Here is a 21,033-nt window from a genome sequence, read left to right as displayed (position 1 = left end):
ATATTTCACTGAAAAAAAAAATCCAGCGTCAGAAAGAAAATGCATTTGCGGTCAGTCAACCCTGAACTGAAAAACAGATTATGGCCAGCTGGTAGGTTGATGTCAGGTTACTGTGTATGTGAACTGACTCTAAAAGCAGGCATGCGTCACTGCGGATGGTCAGATTGATAAATAATCTATATGGCAAGGACAAAATGGCTGTCCCCCCCATTTGATTCGATTTCTTTGACAGCCCATCTTCGAGGCAGCCCCAATAACACTCATTCCACGAGGGGGGATTTTCATTAATTCACTTTCAATGTGCTGCATTAAGCAGGGAAATCGACTAGCATGTTCTGCACTTGGGCCTTGGTAAGGCAGTGCGAGGATATAAAATATGGCACCAGTGTCTTTTTTTTTTCTTTTCTTTTTGCAACTCCTCAGCATTTCTTCTTTTGTATTGTGAGCAACGTACGAGATTAATGGAATTTTTCAGAACAAGATTAAAGTTGCACCGTATGAATGCGGCATCATTGCATTAGGAAATAAGGAGATATGTGAGAAAAAAAACATCACCTAGATTCCATTGTTGCTAGAAAGCATTTGTTATGCCTGATTCCACTCCCACCCGATCTTAACAGCCAAGAAACCCCGATCCAGCCTGAGTGAATGAATGAAACGAGGAAATATCGCCTGTTATGTGATTGTGTATGATCTTGAAATTTGATATGTTGTAAAAAGACATCGGATGTGTATATGTGCCACAAGATCAGAGGATCAAACAGTTTGCAAATGATAAATCCAAGCCCAACAGCTATTTCCCTCTGTGGTGCTGCATGGCTTATTTACATACTCAGCATTTACATACAGATGAAAATGGCTTGTCTGCCATGCAGACGCACATAATGCCTCCTCATCACTTTGTTGAAACGTACAACGTACTCTAAATAGATTCTTAGGTTTAATCATATATTTTACAAAGAGCTTAGCATTAGATCAATTCAGTTATCATATCAAGATCAATAAAAATGTATTCAGCACAACACACAGAGGGTGTGCAATGCATTATTATTGCGATAATCCCAGAATCACCCATATCAATTAGAGGCCTTTCATTATAAAGGTGGTAATATTCACGGAGGTAATATATCTAGCAGAGGACCACTTGTCATGATTTATGAGGCTAATATATTTTCTGAGGATATCTTCACCATCTCCGACGTTGCTCATTTATTTTTTTCAGTTCTTTATTAATAAAATAACTACACGTGCGCTAAAGTGCGAGACAATTTTAATGATAAACAAGAAAATAATATTGCGTGACTTTTATGAACCAGCAAAGCGACTGCCATGTGCAAGCACAGCAATAAAGGAACAACCGGCCTGTGCGTTATTGATCCTGCTGCTGATGATGTATTGATACACTAGACGAGGTAGTTTTACTTTTTGTGTGTGTGTTGTCATATTCTGTTGTGTTTCTTTGCAGCATCGTTTGCTTGTGTTTGAAGAAAGATATGACCCATATATGTTCTTAATGAGAAACCTTGACAGGAGCTGGTTACAGCAAACAACTACTGAGTGGAAGCAGTTTTCTTATTTGACACTGTCCTCCGAATAACAGTGACAGCATCGATAATTTCAGCAAGTAGCACTAAAAAAGTGAGAGAACTTTTTTTTTGTTTTTTTGTTTTTTACTGCAATCATTTAGGTACCTTACCAAAATAGTTATTTTTACCTAAGCTGAGTGCTTATCTAACATAATCATGCTTCAGAGCTAATCAAGTGATTCTTGCCAATCAACCAAACCATGCTTTAAGTGTAGCGTCGTTGCTTGCTACACCAAAACTGTTCACACATTGCACAGACCCCTTTTTATAGCTACAAGAACAGCAACTAAAAAGTTTCCCTGGAGAAAAACAGCGAGTACCACTTACTTGTTTAAAATTTCATGGTGTGGGTTTCACCATGAGGTCAACAAACTCATTATCAGCTCAATATGGTGTTGAAACAACAAAGGAATTAATTGGTATGAGCCACATGGTCACATTAACATTGCGGAGGGGGAAAAAAAAGTCACTGATAATAAACTGTTGAGTTTTACATATGCAAGCCAATGCCCTTGCACTTATTACCTTTGTGTAGCTCTCAAACTAATCAGCATACAAAGTACAAGCTGTGTGTGTTTTCATGGTGAGCTGCAACATTTTTAATGCCCACTGTTCCTATGTGAACACTGCACAGCGCCCATATTGGCATGCAACATGGAGTAGTTTGAGGGAGAAAATGTCACCTTTTTTTATTTCTTAAATTTTTAGATGCCACCGTCACTACAATAAATGTGGAACTAGCAATCATCATACTGCTTTTTCAAGACCGAACCAGCCCTCGCACCCTTCTTGACCTCAAAATCCGACGTCGCAGCACGGGCGTGGGGCGGAAGAGTTTCGCAGACGATGGCAACGATAGGCTCGCCCGTCTCTGTGAGGAGCTTGGGAGAAACGTGTTGCTCTTTGCACCCACTATTTCTCTCGAGCGTTGGGGACAGCACAGCAAACGTAATATCTTGAAATGGTGCCAGCTTTTGTAATGCCAGAGTGCGAATCTCCCTCCCCCTGACATTTGTCTCTTTATCAGAAATACCCCTCAGCTAACAAGCCTACATCTGTGATCAGCAGAGATTCAGAGATTATAGCTAACAGCAACAATCAGTCTGTTGCGTGAATGAAACAGAAACAAAAAAGCATTCAAAGTCGCGCTTTGCTTTCGTGCTTTTTCTGACACTTCATTTGAAGAGCGATAGGATTTCACTGTAGATAAGGTTTTAAAAAGAAAGCGGTTCTGGTTTTAAAGCCTCTCAGCAAAACATTAACTAGGCTGAAATGAGAGAAGCACATTACCTTGACACCTACCCCAGTTTTTAAAGTATCTACTTTTAAAAGCTACACGGCATACATTCATTTGGCTGTGTCAGACTTTTATTGTACAGCAGTATGTTATGTTAACGCCATTTAATGCCATGCGTTTTGCAAAAAAGCTGAAATCAATATGGACTTTCATGTTCCCCAAACAAACGTAAGGCATGGGTTTTCATGAGTTTTTCGAGAAAACAATAAGACCTTGACGCTAGCACATTAATGGAAACTTTGTTTACAGCCATCCGTAATACCTGAACGCCTGCAGATTCGAGCGAAGTCGTGAATATTGATTCTGCCCGTTTGTCAGCCTGAACGTTTCTTTCAATGCTTGTGAATCAACACATTATTTCATCAGAACTGAGGAATCTTGTGCCAGTTTACGCCGCCAAGATGCCACAATAAAAGCTCCTCGTGATCAATACTGATCCGGCTTGAATGAAATCCACAGTGTTCTCTGTAAGAAAAAAAGAAAAAACAGAAAGAAAACAGAGCTGTGCAAAGCTCACGAGTCTGGCTTTGAATCGAGCTGCCCATGCTAGCCACTGTTAACCCAGTTTCATTGTTGAGTCTTTGCCACAGGCTCCATAGATTATTAGTTTCTGTATGCAGCATGAATGATAAGAGGCTATGTCCCATTTCAGTTTAGGTATAAAGAGCTTCCTCCTGTCTGCCTGGCAGGGAGGTCCTGCTGAGATGAGGGATGTCAGCCTGTCACCCTGACACATGGCAGCTGTTTCCTGCCTGCCCCAGCTACTATAAATAGCTAAATATATCACCTAATGTAGGCCATTTGGTCAAACAGAAACTAAACAGGGCATGAGCTCTGGGCCTATATGTTTCCCTTTCACCTCAAACGAATTTCTCATGCACGGTGGTGTCACCAAATCTTCACCGTTTTATCCTTCTGTGACTATCTCCTTCCTGTCCAACGTGGATTGATGACATATTAGGTTGCGATTTTGCAGCGCCATCACTTTACGTCAGGTTCGGAGCTTCAGCTGAGCGAATGCACGCTCAAAAATCTTTAAAGAACAATTGTGTACAGGTTTCATTAGTATTCTTCTATAATTTTAACATTTTGATGAGATATTGTAGAGCTAAAATCCTGACGCAGTAAATAAAGGCAGCCTGAATGATCCCGGCGCAATAGGCCTGCAATAAGGATCAGCTTGTGACTATTATAGTGTTTCATTGTGTGATTATTATTTTTTTAATGTCTCAGAAAGGTGTTGTTTTAGCTCATCAACATTTCAGTCACACACAACGCTGCGACACAATTAAATTACCACAAACTACGGTCTGCAGAAAGAGTGTTAAATCAACTCTTTGCTGTCACATTCTCGAGAACCGAGCATTAAATCTTCACAGAGGGAACCGGCGATGCTGGTTCATTGTGCCCACCCACTGTAAACTCAGAGCAGCTACACGACCGGCGGAAAGCAGCACATATCAATGTCAGTCTCTTGTGTGTATTGAGCGTAATTTACTGTCCCACTGTGATAAAGCATAGTATTTTCCTTCCAGGTTTCTGTATAAACAGCTAGAAGCAGAAGTTGTTTAAGCCAATTTACTGGCATGGCTTCATGAATGGCAAAGCTGATCTGTAAGTCAGCGTGCCACTTTAGTCACATCTACAGTTGCGAGTAAAAGTTTGGGAATTGGCTTTAAAATTAATCTGCTTTTGCTGTGAATTCTGATCATTTTTTTTCACAACACAAAAAACACAGTCCAACTGAACTAATGACACACAAACTGTTTAATGAACACAATGAAGAATTGCAGTGAAAGGAAGTGCATCGTGGCCAAAAGCTTTGGCAGAGGCACCACTGCCACAATCAAAATCTTTCTTTTGTTTGCCACTAAAAGATTTTGTTGAAACTCATAAAGACTCTTATGATTGCTCCTCACTATATCAGAGAAATAACAAAACTTTAGTAGCAAAGTGCATGAAAAACAACATTTGTACCACCCCAACAAAAATAAAACTCGTGCACCACTGTATTTCTGCAAGAAATTACTTTTGAAAGGTGTTCCAAAAAAAGGAAATGACATTGGAATTGTGTGTTGCAAGCTCATCCCTACATTTATTTTCTAGCACATGTATGGAGGGATTTGAAATCTAATACAGAAATCCATGAACTGTTTCAAAAATGGACTTTCCCATTACTTTACCAGGGGGAAGGATTAGAAAAGTGCAGGAGCACCTTGTGGACCTAATGGACCTTAAGGATGAGCGAGTGTATTTTTAATTAAGATATTTTTGACTTATTATTTGATTTATTCTCGTCTTTTTTATAGAGCAAACACTTTATTTTATTGTGTGTGTGAACCGCTGACCAACACTGATGCATTTCCTTCAGGATCAATAAAGTTTTATGATGAAATGAAAAGAAAAATAGCTGCAATGTCCAGATATGAGCGTCCTGACATGCTACTGTAAAACGGTGACATTACTTAACACCAGCATGTTGGTACTGCAGGTTTGAGCACGTAGTCTGTTCAAAGCAACCATATGTTTGACTACAGCCTCACAGTGCTTGTGTTGCTGTAGAAGTATTCCGATTTTTGTAATTCAATTACACCCTGTTACTTTGTTTTGTTAAAATATATAACTATAACTATTCAATACTAAGACCCCTTAATTTTCTCAAATATCACACTGAAGGAGTTTCACGTCTGATTGCTTTGACATCAGTGTTACAGGATATCTTGTTAGAGAAATGTATTCAGCTGTATTTTCTCTGGCTATCTCCTTGATTAATTCACATTTTACTGAATCACTGTGCTGAGCATTACTTAAAGCACCCATGCGGGATGTCTGTGTTCCCCTGATAATGTGTCACCTGCTACAGCACAGAACAACTTGGGGCGAATTTATCGACTTCTGGAGAAAGAAATCGGAGGTGAAAGTGATCGCTGATCATTGTCTGCCCAAAAAACTGATTATTGCCCAGTTAATATCAAGTCCACAGATGCATAACCATCTATCACTTGGATGTGTCTAATGAATGATTTTTGGGCAGTGATTCAGAGAAAACACTGTCGGTTAGAGGTGCGTGAGCACAGCGGCTTAGGCTGACACTTTTTGCTTAACTGGGTGCATTATGTTACCCATATAATAGATAGAATTATACAGATCTTTTGAAAAGGACGACTTTGTGTTATCCTCTGAACATGTAGTTCAAACAAAGTATTTCTGTGTAGAAGAACAGAGTACTTCTTAATCATTGGGGGGAAAAAAAGCTTGATTCTTAGCCCACAGTTTAAGCCCCTATTTTAGTGATTACATGCCTCACAGGGGACGCTAGGCAGAAAACTAATAAGGTCAAACAAGGCAGACATATTAAAGGTCCAAAAGGAGAGAGGGAGAGAAATTCCAATCCTATCTTGCCTATCAGTGCCTTCTGATGTTTTGCTGGTTGGATTTCTTGGATGGAAACAACAATACTCGAAAGCGCTATTTGAAAAGGGATAGACGGTAGCTACTGTAGATTGTTCTGCTTGTCTGGGTGTTACTGCAGTGTGGGTCCAGCTCCCATCTAGAGGATTTCCTGCCTGTGAATCTTGTTGCAGGTGTCCTACACAGGAGTATCTCAGTTAAGGACTGCATTTCCATGTGGGGGATTTTCATCTTTTTTTTTTCCTTTTTCAAAGGTATTAGTGGGAAATCATAAACAGTTGATGATTATTTGTATTTTCCTCTTAGCCAATTGTCTGTAATCCCACGAAGGAGCTTAAGAGTTAGATTTCTGGCATACACTCTCTTATCTTTACACAACCAACACAGACAAATGGAATGTATCTCATTTTGACTGAGGCCAAAAGGCAAAGTGAGTTGTGCAGAGGAAAAAAAAGCTGCCCAGATAGTTAACCTTAATAAAGGCAGACACTGCAGTCAATTCCAGAACCAGCTCAGCCTTATTTAATTGCACACATATGCGTCTCACAGTATTTTCACTGGCAATGTATTATATGGTGAAATCTGTGGTAGACTGTCCTCTGGAGGTCGCAGGACAATCCTACCCGAGCTTTCACGTAAACTGATCCAGCATCAAAGTGTCAGATGTGACATTCAGTAACCTCCAAAGGAAACACGGTCTCATTTTGAATCCAAAAATTCCATTTTACATGGATTTAACTGAATTTTCTTTCCCCGAGATTTTTGCGCACATATGTCAGAGACAGAAAACAAGCTGCGCTGCTGTTGTTTCAACTCCCATCGTCTTTTCTATGAAATGGCATCCATCAAAGTTAATGGGCTGTAATCATCACCACAAATACACTGTCACACGTTCCACTGCTCGCTCCTGAGTATTCAACTCCCAGTCAATGGGATGTAAAGAGTGACAAGCATGAGGAACACAATTTCCCATATCATTAACGGCTCCGAGTGAGAATTGGAAAAGAATCCACCCACCGCCCCCAAAAAAGTTTTGCCTATTCTTCAGATTTAGATTCTGTTTGCTCAACCTCTTCTGGGACTGCAGAGGAGAAACATTTATTAGATGCATATGTGACAAACAGTCAATACTACTGACGCCGTTTTTCAGGCACCCATCCACATTGTCATCTGGTGAAATAATTCTTATTAAAGTATGTCACTTGTTACTGACAGATCTGCTGCGTGCTAGATAGATTAATTTCCCAAGAAGCCAACTCTGCCAGCTTCCAATCAGAGTTCAGTGCATCACGTAGATCTACTTATCTCCAGGCAGTATGCTGCTGGACTGATCATACATCATACAGGTTTATACACACACACACATACACACACACACTACTCTTTCAGTGCCTGCTATGGCAGAGCTCCAAGAAGAGCGTCCCTCCTGTATTTGCGTGTTTGATAGGATGGTTTAGCTAAAGCATCCCCAGAAGACAATTTGTAGACCTCAACAGATGGAGAAGTCCAATTAGAAAGTGGGAAAAATGAGAGATGAATGTCCCTGCTCTTTCTCTCCCGGGACAGACAGCTTTTCTTTCAGCACAGGTATTAAAACCAACACGTGTCGGAGGGAAAACATCACAAAAAAAAAAGAGAAATAAAGGATAACGAGGCTGGGATTTGATTTCTTAACATGACACAGTCAAAAAAGTAGCCACCGAATATGATACAGTTTGCTCGCGCCACATCTACAATATGTATAAATGTCTCCTTATGTTGTCTGATTCTTCAAGGGCAAACATCCCACATAGCAATTGCCTTGCCATTAGCCAAGACCAAAAAAAGGAGAAAGAATGAAAAAGTGCTTAAATATAGCAACCCCCCTGGGATAGTAGAAGGAAGGGCGTGCTGTGGTGTGATTAAAACGAATAACCTTCATTCAGTCACGTTTGTTAACGGTACATTTGAATGTGCTGTCTGTGGTGGGGGCCAAAGCTGTGCCTTTATCTGCCTTGTCCTCCAAGTTTGAACATCATTATTCACCAGGAAGCTCGTCCTCAGCGCTGGCAAAGATGCCGAAGTTATAAATAATGGGAGTTGTGTCATCAAGCACGCGTTGGGCCTAGGTCTGTTTAATTCAGGCTTTTAGCCACCCCTGCTGTTAATGCAGACATCGCAATAAACCTGTTGATGACTGATAGATTGTGTGGATGCAAGACCAATTTTCGCTGGCAAAATGACCTTTTGCTTGTGTTGTTGTTGTCGCCACGGCCCCCGAGTTATTACTTTTCATGTCATTTTTTGATTTGACAGGAGAAGTCTCGAGGAGTGAAATGGAAAAAGTAATGATGTCCCCATGTGCGTGATGTAGCGTGGTGCAGGTGGGGCGATGGTAGATAGGGCCGCAGCTAGTAGCTCTGCTCTGCCCCGGGGGCCAGTCTGCAGCTGTTAGGAGAGCTGCAGCTCTTCCCAATTCTTCCCTGCAGGTTCTCGCTGCTTCCTTGGTACTCGCTGTTATCTGGGCTCGCTGCTGTCGCTGGTCTGGCTGCCGTCCACACTCTCTGGGAGAGAGCGCGCTCAGTACATTTTTACGCTTCGCCACTCTTTCCGTCTCATTCCAACCTCGGCTATTCCTCTCACTTTTACTGTGAGATTTTGAAGTGTCCCTTTGAACTGGCGACTGCGCCTATATTTATATATACATATATAATTTTTAACAGCTGTATTTTTCTACCTTGATATTTATTTCAAAGACAATGCTCCATTGGCACAGGCCATTTACGCCCTGAGTACTGTAACTACTTACAAAGCATCCTGAATGTATGTATAGTCTTGTGTATACAGGAAGTGAACCGATATATGAGAGGCTGCAGCTGTTTGGTGCAAAAAGCTGATACAGACAATTTAAAGTTGCAGCTCAAACAGAATACAGAACTTTTTTTTAAAGCCTGAGGACAATTGATTCTCTTCCTCAACACGTATTATCCTGCAACTTTTTTCGTGTTATTTATTTATTTTGCCTACCTTCAGTCTTTTTCTTTTAACCATTTGTTATGACGTTAACATGCCCGCAGCTAAAGACCAAAATTCATTTTTCGACTTGATTCATGAGTAACCCTTTAAGCCAGTCCATTGGTTAGCTTGTCTGGAGCTTTTAACGCCACAATTTTCATCATTTGTCATAACGATGAATCAATTGACACGTCAGCTGACTACTTTGGATGTCAGCTTCTCAAATGGGCAGCTTTTATTTGTCTTCTGTAATTGGAAATCGAATAACCTTTGAGTTTGAAATGGTGGATCGCCACATCACCTTCAGCTCTGCTATATTGTGACGGGCATTTCCAATTTGTTTTTTTTAATTCAATAGTTTAAACAGCTGCTGAATTAATGGCCTACTCATTTTTGTATTACATGTGCAGTTGTGAGGCATTCGACGGGCGACTGTTTCATTAAACCTTTCAAACCCCATTCTACTCTGGCTTTATCTTATAGTACAGATAACCCCGATGACACTGCTGTGACATAGTCAGGGGTTATATATACACCAGATAAACCTCCTTTGAGATCCACAGAAAAAATTACACAGCTGTTTTTACAAGTAGCTCTCCTCCTTATAAAACTGATCTTTGTCTGGAAAATTGATGGAGTACCCTTATGTCATCTAAAAACCCCAAAAACCCCCCCCCCCCCCTACCCTTTAAAGTGATGAATTGATACATAATGAAACTTGTAAATGCAGACCTAAAGGGACAAATAGATCAAAAAAGAGCTATACATCTTTACATCTGCCTGGTGACGCTGTACTCTCCTGTTAAATGAGCAGATTTTTTTAGATAATGTAGCTTGTGAATGCACACTCTGCAAAGTCAGGGCAAAAGGGGCCATTTGGTGGAGGAAGCTGATATCCAGCGGCTGCTCTGCGTGGAATCGCACATCAAAGTTAATCTTGTGCCGTCTGCTCTGGCGGCGCCGCGGAGCACTAATCTGCTGTCAGCGTGATGAGGCTCCTGGACCAGTTCCCCTTTCCAACACAGAGGCACTAATCCACAAGACCTTTCACGTTTTTTTCTCCGCTTCATCACCTGACCAGACAACAAAGGTCACAAGGTTCCCTTTGAAATCTCGTCTGGTCAATACTAGCTGAGCATCGCCACTGGTTTTGGTGTTTATTGTGTTTCAGTTTAAGGAAAGCTGGTTTTGGTGCATTTTGCCTTTAAGAGCCACATGTTACTTTGAAGTGTACTTTTTTTTCTACTTTAGACTGGAAAAAACACAAGTATTAATGCGGCGAATGCCACGAACACAGCAACCGCTGTCATTACTGCTAGTTTTTCCTTAATTGATCATCTTAAGAAATTCAGTTTTCACCTTTAACCCTGCCTCCGGCATTTAGATTCCGGAGGTGAGGTAACTTGCTGCCAGTTCAATGAAAGCTTTCGGCGTTCAAGAAAATGCCACTGCTCTTTTGCCAGCATTCAGATTAACCTACGATGAATACAGAACGAGTTCATTAGCATAATCGCTTGAGTGTCTGATGATTTCATTTTTATTATCACGTTCCCTTATAATCCATAGCTCTGTCGCCCCTTCGTGCTTTCAGCCCAGTCTTTCATGTTCCTTTGCCCTCCCCATTCAGTCACGAAGGAGTGTAATTGCATTATCAAAGTATTATACCGACGTTGTGGAATATATTTTTAGCCCTTGGCTTTCTGGAATGATGTAAGGCGGATGGGCAGAAATATAAACATGCAATGACAAATTAAGATTCTGAGCAATGTTTGAGTTGGCTTACCTTGGTTTCATCATGTCCAGACTGATTAAAGCATCTCTCAGGCCTCGCTTTAATAGCCACAAATCATAATTCTCATATTTACACGGTGGCATGCTATTTTTCTTGGTCCAGGTCAACACTCAACCCTCTTAAAACTTTTAATAATACAAAACAGCCTTTCATTTAGTTATCGAAAGCAATTGGCACAAGGAAATGGTTGTAATTATGACCATAAGGAGCTCAAGTGGGCCTAGAGGTGACTCGGCATATACAGTAATGGGGGGAAAAGGGCGCTTTTTTGCATAGTACTGCGCTTGTTTCTCAAGTGTCAGCAGGTGTAGACTGGAGACTGGAGAGGAGCAGAAGAAAAGAAAAATGTCAAGCAGGGCTGTGCTAGCACTGCATGATAATAGAAAAGGAGGAGAAAAAGAAAGTGAATGAAGCGTTTCATCTCCAACTCATAGTTAGAGGCAGGCAGGTCCAGGCAGAGGAAGGGTGAGTCAAAGTCAGGAGCGGAAGAGCGGTAAAGAGGAAAGCTTTTTATCATCCCTGACTCTTAAGAAGATCTCCCAAATGAGAGAGGGCGTGCATGCTAATGTCAAAGCCGCGGTGATAACTAGCTGCCTGGTTTTGCAGGGTGAGGGTTAAGCTGGGATTTGCAGGGCTGAGGGAATACATGTTTGATATGTGAGCGAGAGAGAGAGCTGAGGTGCCTTTGCCAGAGCCATACGTGAGGGATTATTTTATATGGTTTATCTGTGTCTTCGTAGTTCGAAGAGAGGAATTTTGCCGCTCTTTATTAGGTCTGTGTGGTTCCTGAGACTCTGAGGTGAACATTCAGCTGGAGGATCAAAGTTATATAGACACTGCAGCACCACAAAAGCTTTCATTTACTATGCGTTAACACTGACTGGCACGCAGCCACACATTCTTGCTCCCACAAACTTCACATCCCAACCTTTGGCTCCACTCGTCAGCTTTCACAAATCTGCAGAGACCGGATCTCAGCTGGGTTGTGAAAATCATAAAAAATGATCTCGCGCATCTGCTCCACACTTCTTTTTTTTAAATTTGATTTTTTTCCCTGCATTTCAGCAAACAGCCAGAACAATGCAGCCTTTGCATTACTGCCTGCAGAGACTGCGACAGGCACCTATCACAAAGTCCCTGTAGCTATTGTTTGCAGTTACTCATACCTGAGCACCCTGTTTTTCCTACCGCATGCATAACACCAGGCAGTGCGGTCCTCTGGTCCTCCCCTATCTGTGCTTCCTTCTCCCCGTTATGTTGTGTAGTTCTGCCAGCCTCTCCTTCTTTCCCTTATCACCTGCAGTGAAAATCTAGCGGGCTAATCCCAGTGCCTGTGGGATTCCCCTCTCTATAATGATGTATATCTGAGGGATAGCATCAGAGCAGAGTCCTATCAGCCCACACACTCTTAATCCCATCAGTCTTTGGTGTCCAAACCCAGGAGAGGGAGCATTTTGAATGTTGTGCTCCCGGCCTCTTGCCAGAGATGCGGTGCAGAACATCAGGAATGATATGTTGTGTTCAGGGATCATGCTGGAGATCATGTTCATTTATTGTGTGTCAGACTGTTGAACCCTTGTGGTGTGTCTCCCAGCATTGCAGTGGTACATACTGTAGGTGTGCTAGCGTGTATTGAGTGCGAGCCTCCAAAGATTGTGCCAGTCTATCTGGCAATTACAAAGATTTAATTTGTACTGTTTTGCAGTCTGTTCGTGGTGGAAATAGATAAATACAAAATGTCCTTAATATTTTTAATTTATTTTAAACACGAAACAGATGCACATTTGGTGCATCAATGATATAAATTTATGAGCGCGAGAGAGAGGGAGTTTTCTTTCATTCTGCTACCTTCACTTGCCCTTGTATATCTGTACATACAAGAATGTATATCCAGCTTCGATTTTCTTACTACATGGTCAGATTTACTACCTACTGGCACATAAAAGAATGGCCGACTGGTCAGCTCATTTGTGTTTTTAGAAACAAACATTTTATGAAAGCTCTTAATATGACATAAGCACCCTTACAACCTCTCAGTAACCCATGAATCTTGCAGTCTTCACAAATACAATGTCAGAGAATCTCCTCTTGTCACTCATGTTCATATGCCTTGTATGACATCCAGGCAGTGTAATCTATTTTCCTCAAATTCTCGATTCGTAGTTCATAGTGTGATAGAGTTCTGGAGGAAAATTACTTTTTTCTTTTTGTTGTGTGGGGTGGGGGGTGGGGGGTAACATCTATTATTTAACTGTCAGCACGGATGAATATTGTGCTCTTTCAGCCTCATGGAGAACGTACAGAGAGCAGTATTGTTGTGCAGCATTGCTCCATTTGCTCCTTGTCATGACTTGTAAAAGAAATGGAGACTGTTTCAACTGGTCAGGCTAATATCTGGAAGAGTCTGTGTTAAGTCCTTAGAGAAGATTTTAATGTTGCGTCCACTCTGACACTTTAATCTCTGTGGTACATTTCACAGCACTGCCCACAAGAGATGTCTTCACTTCAAGAGCGCCTAATACTTCCTGACCTTGCCACTGTCCCGTTGTCCCCGCACAGTTTTATTGCCTCTCGCCGTCATTATCAACTTCTGATTGGTACAGTCGGTGACAGTATCAGAGTTTCACTATAATTGACAGGATTTGGTCTCACAGGTTTGGAGGGCTTGTCTGCACTGTAGAAACCACTGAACTGTGAAACTGAGCCAGTGAATTACCTCTGGAAGCATGATGGGGAGTCGGTGCGCCATGAGATGTTCGGTGAAGGTCAAACAGAAAATTGTGCATTCCCAGAATGATCAAAGACGTGTTGAGGAGACTTGATTCACAATGCACGGTGGGAGTTTACCAGTCTAAGAAAATGTAGAGTAAAAGTGGCTCACCTGCACATAATTGCTTGATAAAAGTCCTTTTTTTTATAATATATGAAAGCCTTGTTTTAGCACAGTAAGCTCATTGTGACTTTCCGAGCATAAAAGACAAATGCTGAGTGGGATGTGAAGTTAAATCAGTCTCAGGGAAGAAAATGAGACCGAAATTAATTTGAGATTCAGATTTTCAGATTGCAGGTCCCTTTGTAATTATTGCTATAAAACAACATGCATAGATGGCGCACAAGATAAGGACAGTGTGCTTAACTCATCTTTATTCTAATCAGCTGATGAATCAAAACGGTTAATAATTAAATTAGTTTCATTCCACTGCTTCTCACTGAAATATCAAATTGGAGTAGATCAAAGTGTGGTTTGATGAAAGTGAGATTTAATGTCTTTACCATGAAGGATTTAATAGGATGTCACCTCACAGTCCAGCAGTTTCACTATCTTAATCATAGGATTCTTCTTCCTTTGAACACCTTGACCTTGATCGCTTATCGGCACAGGCGAACACTGTGAGGCTTTTTGAACGTTAGATATTCACTTTGCTTTGATTAATGCACTTTACTATAGTCACTTGTGCAGTGTGTGAGCTAGTTTCGTACTAAAATCCACAAAAAGGAGGGTAGGAAGACCGCGACAGAGGCGCCGCTGGGCGACTGGTCTTCGATGCTGTTGACGAAGCCTCTGAAAGATCTGCCGCAGCCCTCCTTGGATCCTAATTGTCAGCACTGGTAAGCTGTTGGCAGTAATCACAACTGGAATGTGAGTTGTTGGGACAGCAGTGTGATTACTTCAGGCCTCTGTGCTTATTTCAGAAACCTGAGCTTATGCTCGCTTAAAGTAGGGATTTGTAATTTCTATCAGCCACCAAACCCTATTTGTGTGTAGCAGACAGAGTGGTACAAATGACCAGAAAAGGCCATTCAGGCATAGTTTATTACCTGAAAAGGTTCATTTCATTTAGTTTAATCTTTAGGGGGAAAAAACGAACCTGCCCTGTCTCTGAAAAGAGAAATAAACAAATGACGTGTCTGCAAAGTCATCCAGATATCTTTTTTTTTTCACTTCCCACTAACCAGATGGCAGTCAGATTTCAGACACAGGGTTCTGGAAGACAATCAAGGAACAAGATTGCTTTTTTAGGAAGGAGGATTGGTTTAACTATATGTCAAATTAAAGGCCCTGCGCACACACATATACACACAAACAAGCGTCTGTTTTGACTGTGTGTCAGTTCCTGTGTGTCCAAGCGTGTCCCTGTTTTTAGGTGTTGGCGCTAGCTGTGAGGCGGTGAGGTCATGTACAGAAGTGTCTCAGAGCACCCCTGATGGAATACCGCACTGCTTTTAAGGTCAACTGCACAAACTCTGCCACGCAGGTTGATACAGGGACTCATGAATGTTTGATTGGTCTATTATCCAAAGCCAGGTGAGGACATTCATCCCCCCGTTTCTAGAATTCAAATATTCCTTTGAGTCTGACATTTCTCCTACAGTCTGAGGCAACCCCGCGGTTTCACTCTCTCTCGGCGCGCCGAGCTTCATCTGCAATGCTGTCATCTCGCTGTCGGACAATTCTACAGAATGCGTTGTTTTTAAAGGCCGGCGCCAGCGCGAGCACGGTATGGTTTTAGGTGGGTGGAAGTGGGGAATTGATATTCAGTCATCTCGACATTCCTCTTCATCCTCTGCAGTGAGGATAAGAATCCGGTCATCCGTCTTTGTGTCTCACCCGTGTCAGCTTAGGGTAGCAGGGGTAGCAAATGTGAGTACCTGGTACTTAGAGACAACAAGAACAAAGTAGGAACATTACTTTAATCTGCAGCTGCTGTTAATTCCTACCTCTGCCATCATCCACGAGGCTTTGTGTATCTCAGCTTTCCCTTATGAACAATCCATCACTGTTACTGTTTCTCTCCAGAGTGCGCTTGCTGCTTTCCTTTCTCATCTGCTCGCTGCTAGGCTTTCCTTCCAAAAGAAGACAGTCACTGCAACACACTGTATTCCACAACAGACGTGCCTGCATCTCACCACTCCACTCGCCGCAGTAAAGTACATGCGAGGGAATGCTGCCTTCCATTTTTTTATGGATCTCTTAATAGGCTTTCAGCAGCACATCCAGAACCTATAATTGACACCTGCTTTCAGTCATTGTCTGCCATTAGATAGGAAAATGACTTGACCTGTAATGAACTGCAAAACTAATGACATCTGTGCGAGATTAGTCAACTTGAAAGCAAACTGTTGTACATGAAGTCCCATCAAGCGTGATATTAAAATGTCCACTTTTACATCTTTCCGCCCGAGCTCTGTAAAAGCCCAGACTGTTGGGCCCAACATGATGGAAACCTGAAGCTAATGACTCAAGCAGACGTCTGTGGGCATTAGACAACTTCATTTATGAAATAGTCAACCTCCCGTGTAGCGATACATTCACATTACCCTGCCTCACTTGAGAGACGGACTACTGTCACAGCCACTGAGCAATGCTGATGTTCCTTCCTACCTGCATTCATCTTACTCTCGGGAGGTAATGGTCTACTCAGGTCATTTGCGCATTAGGGTCTCACTCATTCATCTCACCCACCTGCGAACGTGTGAATTGCCGGTCCTCTGCAGCACACGGAGAGATGTTTAGATGACACGGAAAACATACGTGCCCTGAATCATTCATTTTAAGTCCCAGTGCTGCTGGTGGCCTAGCATGTCAGCACAGAGCCGCATGTGAATATGCAGATTATGCTCATACGAATGAATTTGCAGATTTTTTTTTGCCTGGATCTGTTAATTGCCTTGGAGACATCGGGATTTTCTATTTGATAAAGTAATAATCTTGAAAAGTAATCAGATGTGCATGTGGCTACAGGATGTCACTGTGTTTGCAGCTAAATGTTTGAATTGGATTGAATTGTCTTTATTGTCCCAGGGGGGACTATCTGGAGTGCAAACGGTAGTCTATGCAACCCACACATGTCATAAATGAATGAGGAAAAAAAACATAAATACATATATAATATACTACATTGGATGCATTTGTAATAAACTAGCAGTGAGCTGGTAAAGCACTAGAAAAATGTTATTTACATAAAATCCATCGTCCATACAAAAATCCATATTGAAATGTGTATATAGTAGCAGGGGCTACAGCTTGTTTAACCACCCAGCAAACACAAAAATGATCTGATTTGGCCTTTTTTGAGAAGGAATACCTCCATCTTTTTCCAGCATTTCCTCCTGAGTGCTAGGGGCAGCCATTATAGCCTCAACCTTATATCACAATGTTTGAAGAAACTTTACAATGAGGACACATTTTCACTGATGACACATTACCTAGTTTGAAGTGTGAATCTATTGCAAGTCAAATGCAAAGGTAGCATTTTCCCAGGAAAATTCAAGTATAAATAACTTCTCAGTAGCTGCACAATGTTGTCGCCTTATAAAACTGAAAGATGTTTCCTACCTGGGATGTTGTATCTTAGATCCAGCTTTTTAACCACCCTGTTTATCCACCTGTAATCGCATCAGTAATTTCCGTCCACCATTTGCTCTTCCCGTCACATGGAGTGAAACTAGCAAGTCCTCTCCCGAAGCTCGGTGGAGTCATTTGTTTACATGTGTTTTGCACATCACCAGCTGCTAGCATCTCCTCCTTGTAGCCTGGTTGTAATAGACGGCGTGTTTGTGCCTCATGAGGTGAATTGAATTTATCATTTCCACATTTTCTTGCGTGTTTTACAAAGCACTGTGATTTGTTAGAGGTTGTTAAAGTAGCTCCCATTTTAGGCTTCAGGCAACGGGGACTTTTTTCCAAATTCGTTATGAAAAAAGTCGCTGTCCACATGCAAAAAATTATCTCATGCATACCAAAAGAACAAGTGGTAATATAACCTTAACCGTAAAGAAATGTTGGCCAATTAAAAGTCCACAAACAATAAAGCGAGATTTCTACTTTCCGTGCACACGATTTCTGCTTGGGCCCCATAACATAAATTTCATCATCAAACATTGAGTATGAGGTTGTCCAAATTTTGTGACAGCGCAGATAATTTAGATAACAGTGCACCAACTACGCACGCGCCCAGGCAGTGGACTTTAAAGAAGTATAATAAGAACTACAACTCGGCCGTCCAGCTATCTGTGTCCGTGTCCGCAATCAAGCATAACCCAGGCTCAACACGGCGCACAGTCCAACATCAAAAAAGGAAATAAAGCTGCACACCTTTAACATTGTGAGACAAAATCCACGTTTTATTCGACCACATGTTAAAAATAGAAACTGAGGTTTTTAAAACCTTCACTGTGGCAGTTTTTCAAAAGCTCGTGAACATATTAGCCTCAGGCATGTCTCTTGCTTTCAGACATGCCTGGGATTGTATTGCAAATTTTTTACATTTTGCGATATCATTTTATAACAGTGTTTATGAATGACCTGAATTACCTTTGTTGCACATGTTGGCATTAAATCAAATTTTGTCATCAAAATAGGAGCATATAATGGCCTAGTATCGCCAAAGCTATGTCTTTTATAAAACAGGTGAAAAGACAACAAAGTTTCAGGGAAAGTCAGGAAGTGTCTCTCTTCTTCAGTTTGGTATCCTTGGTTTTAGTGCTTAGTAAGTGGTGCTGAGGGTGCCTGCTAAAGTAAAGAAAACGAGGTGACGAAAACAGTTTGATTTCAGGTTTGCCTTGAACAGAGACGGATTTGGCTTTCTAGCAGAAGACAGGCACGTTAATTTGATGGGACTGGGGATGAGTCAGTCCAACCTGACAGAAGCGCAGCCTTTAATCTGTTGAATGCAGCCTGTTCACCACTGAAAAATGACATGCTTTATTTGTGCTCAGGTATACCATGAAAGATTCCTCATCAGTGTCATGCATGTGTGCCAGAAAAGCTCTTTTCTCCTTGTGTTGAATATTTGGGTTCCCTTTGCGTCTCCATATTCCATTTTAATGTGGGAATAAGAACAAAACACACCGGTGGCTGTCGCCGAGGACCACAGACTTAATCGATCTCTCCGGGGTTCGGCATCACACTGCTCCCTTCCCCTTTTTGCTTTTACTCAACGTGATACTACTCGCTGTATCTTTCACAAGCTGTTTGGCTAACAGAGGTCACGGAGGATATGTAGCGCATTTGGTCACGACGTGAAAGCATTAGCCGATGCCAGCAGGTGTGTAATTATATATGAAACAGTGTTTTAAAAGAGGAACATCGCAATGGCGTGTAGAAACTAGGCCGGGGAGAGGTGACATCAGAGGGAGTCCTATTTATTCTTCGCCCACTTCAAATGTGTGACTTTTTATTTGAAGGTGTGAAATATCCCAAGGTCACCGTAACTATCTTCAAGACTATTAAAAATACCGTTAGGCACACGCAACAACTTGACATGCTAAATAAACCTCCTGAGTGGAAGATTTTTTCCCTGTTTGTGTTCCTACCCAGTGTGCTCACTCTTATCTGTTTTGTGTGTGTTTCAGGTACGGTGACATGGTGCCAAAAACAATCGTAGGGAAGGTGTTTGGGTCCATATGCTCTCTGAGTGGGGTGCTGGTCATTGCCTTGCCTGTCCCTGTCATAGTGTCAAACTTCAGCCGTATCTACCACCAAAGCCAGCGGGCAGAGAAACGACGAGCACAGAGGGTATTGGCTCCCCGCCTTCCCCCTTCCTTTGCCACTGTCTTCCTTTCCCCCCTATCTGTCTTTATTTTGCTTCTATCTGCCCTCTTTTTTCTCCCCCTCTTCTCTGTCCCTGTCTTATCCGCATGTAACAGAATGACAGGGCAAACGCTATCTTCCAGAATATTAATCTTTTATTGTGCTTCTGCGTATTGTGTGTCTATTGAGCGTATGTGTGTATTGACTTGCTTAAGTATATTTCGGGGTGGGGGGGGGAACGAGGGAAATAAAAGAGCGAATGACAATGACAGAACAAATGATCTTCAGAGTATTGTGTCAGCAGCTTTTTCGATAGCAATATGTGCATTTCTTTCTAAAAGTGTTTGCTAAGGCAGAACTTCCTAATCGTAGATTTGGGCATACCCTTTCTCCACTAAATACTGCGGCTGCCGGGGCGGGTGGAGAGGGCGGGGTGGGGAGGAGGGGTGGTGGAGGAAGACGTAGCCAATTAGTGTGACGGACAAACTGTCAGAGGCTAAAACAGAGGTCTGTTTGTTCAAACAGAAAACTCGCCTCGCTAGAATCCGCGCTGTGAAGATTCGAGGCACTAATGCCTATATGCGCTACAAACAAAATGGGCTCCTGATCGACTCACTGGAGGAGGTAAACCGGATTGGGGGCCAAGCAGCGGCTTGAGGGTGGGGGGTGGGGGCTGACTGACCGGGGCCTCGCTGATGCTTGCATGTCACTCTGCTCAGGGGTGTGGGTAGGGTGGTCGGGGGTGGGGGGGCATGCCACCACACACTATACACACACACACACACACACACACGGGGAAGCTTTTCATGCTGTAACACAGGGGCTGCTGTCATTCCAGTGCTTCAGTGTGATCGTCCTCTCTTACATCAACCCTCTCAGCTGCAGCATTGACATTCCTTGTCAACACTCCCTCTCTCTGTCCATGCAGCAGGAGGACCAGGCAGGCATACTTGCCTTCTGGTGGAGCCTCAGCCATTACACTCACACTTACTCATTAACCAAGCTCTGCATGTCTGTCCAACAGGGTTTGGAGGGGAAGGAGGGAGACAAAGGCTTACATGACAGTATGTCACCTGTGGAGGCTGTCCGCTCAGCCCACATCTCCTCTAAACTCTGTTTTGGTTTGTTTTTTGTTGCTGTTTGATTTGGGGACGTTTTTTTGTAGGGGGAGGGGGGGGGGTTGTTTTTTTGGATCTGCTGTGTGTTTTGTGCGTATTTTCTAGAGCATCCCAGGTTGTAGTGCAGACTAATACAGCATACCGTCCATCCCAGAGCCGCGCAAAGCTTCATAAAGTGTGTCTCATATGTGTGGTGACATTATGGTGCAGAATGCTGTTGCTGTGTTTGGTACGCTGTGTTTGATCTGTGTCTAGGTGTGCCACTGCTGCCGCATTGAAAGCGATTTCACCTCGAATTGGAC

At 42.3% G+C, this 21,033-nt stretch overlaps 1 protein-coding gene across 3 annotated transcripts in view; it reads left to right on the top strand.

Annotated features, from left to right (window-relative positions):
• The window catches only part of LOC102307328 (potassium voltage-gated channel subfamily D member 2), a 39,031-nt gene that overhangs the window by 6,718 nt on the left and 11,280 nt on the right, over positions 1–21,033 (top strand). For 2 of the 3 annotated variants that reach the window (XM_005929082.3, XM_014335761.2), the window contains 2 exons: positions 19,436–19,598; positions 20,139–20,237. In XM_005929082.3, the coding sequence (XP_005929144.1) occupies positions 19,436–19,598; positions 20,139–20,237 (262 nt within the window). The remainder of the gene's footprint in view (positions 1–19,435; positions 19,599–20,138; positions 20,238–21,033) is intronic. The other variant, XM_005929083.3, reaches the window with a different exon arrangement.

Source organism: Haplochromis burtoni, unplaced genomic scaffold (assembly GCF_018398535.1).
Source record: "Haplochromis burtoni strain Fernald_Lab_line unplaced genomic scaffold, NCSU_Asbu1 Contig_77, whole genome shotgun sequence".
Classification (NCBI taxonomy): Eukaryota; Metazoa; Chordata; class Actinopteri; order Cichliformes; family Cichlidae; genus Haplochromis; species Haplochromis burtoni.
This window is presented reverse-complemented; position numbering and strand designations above follow the sequence as displayed.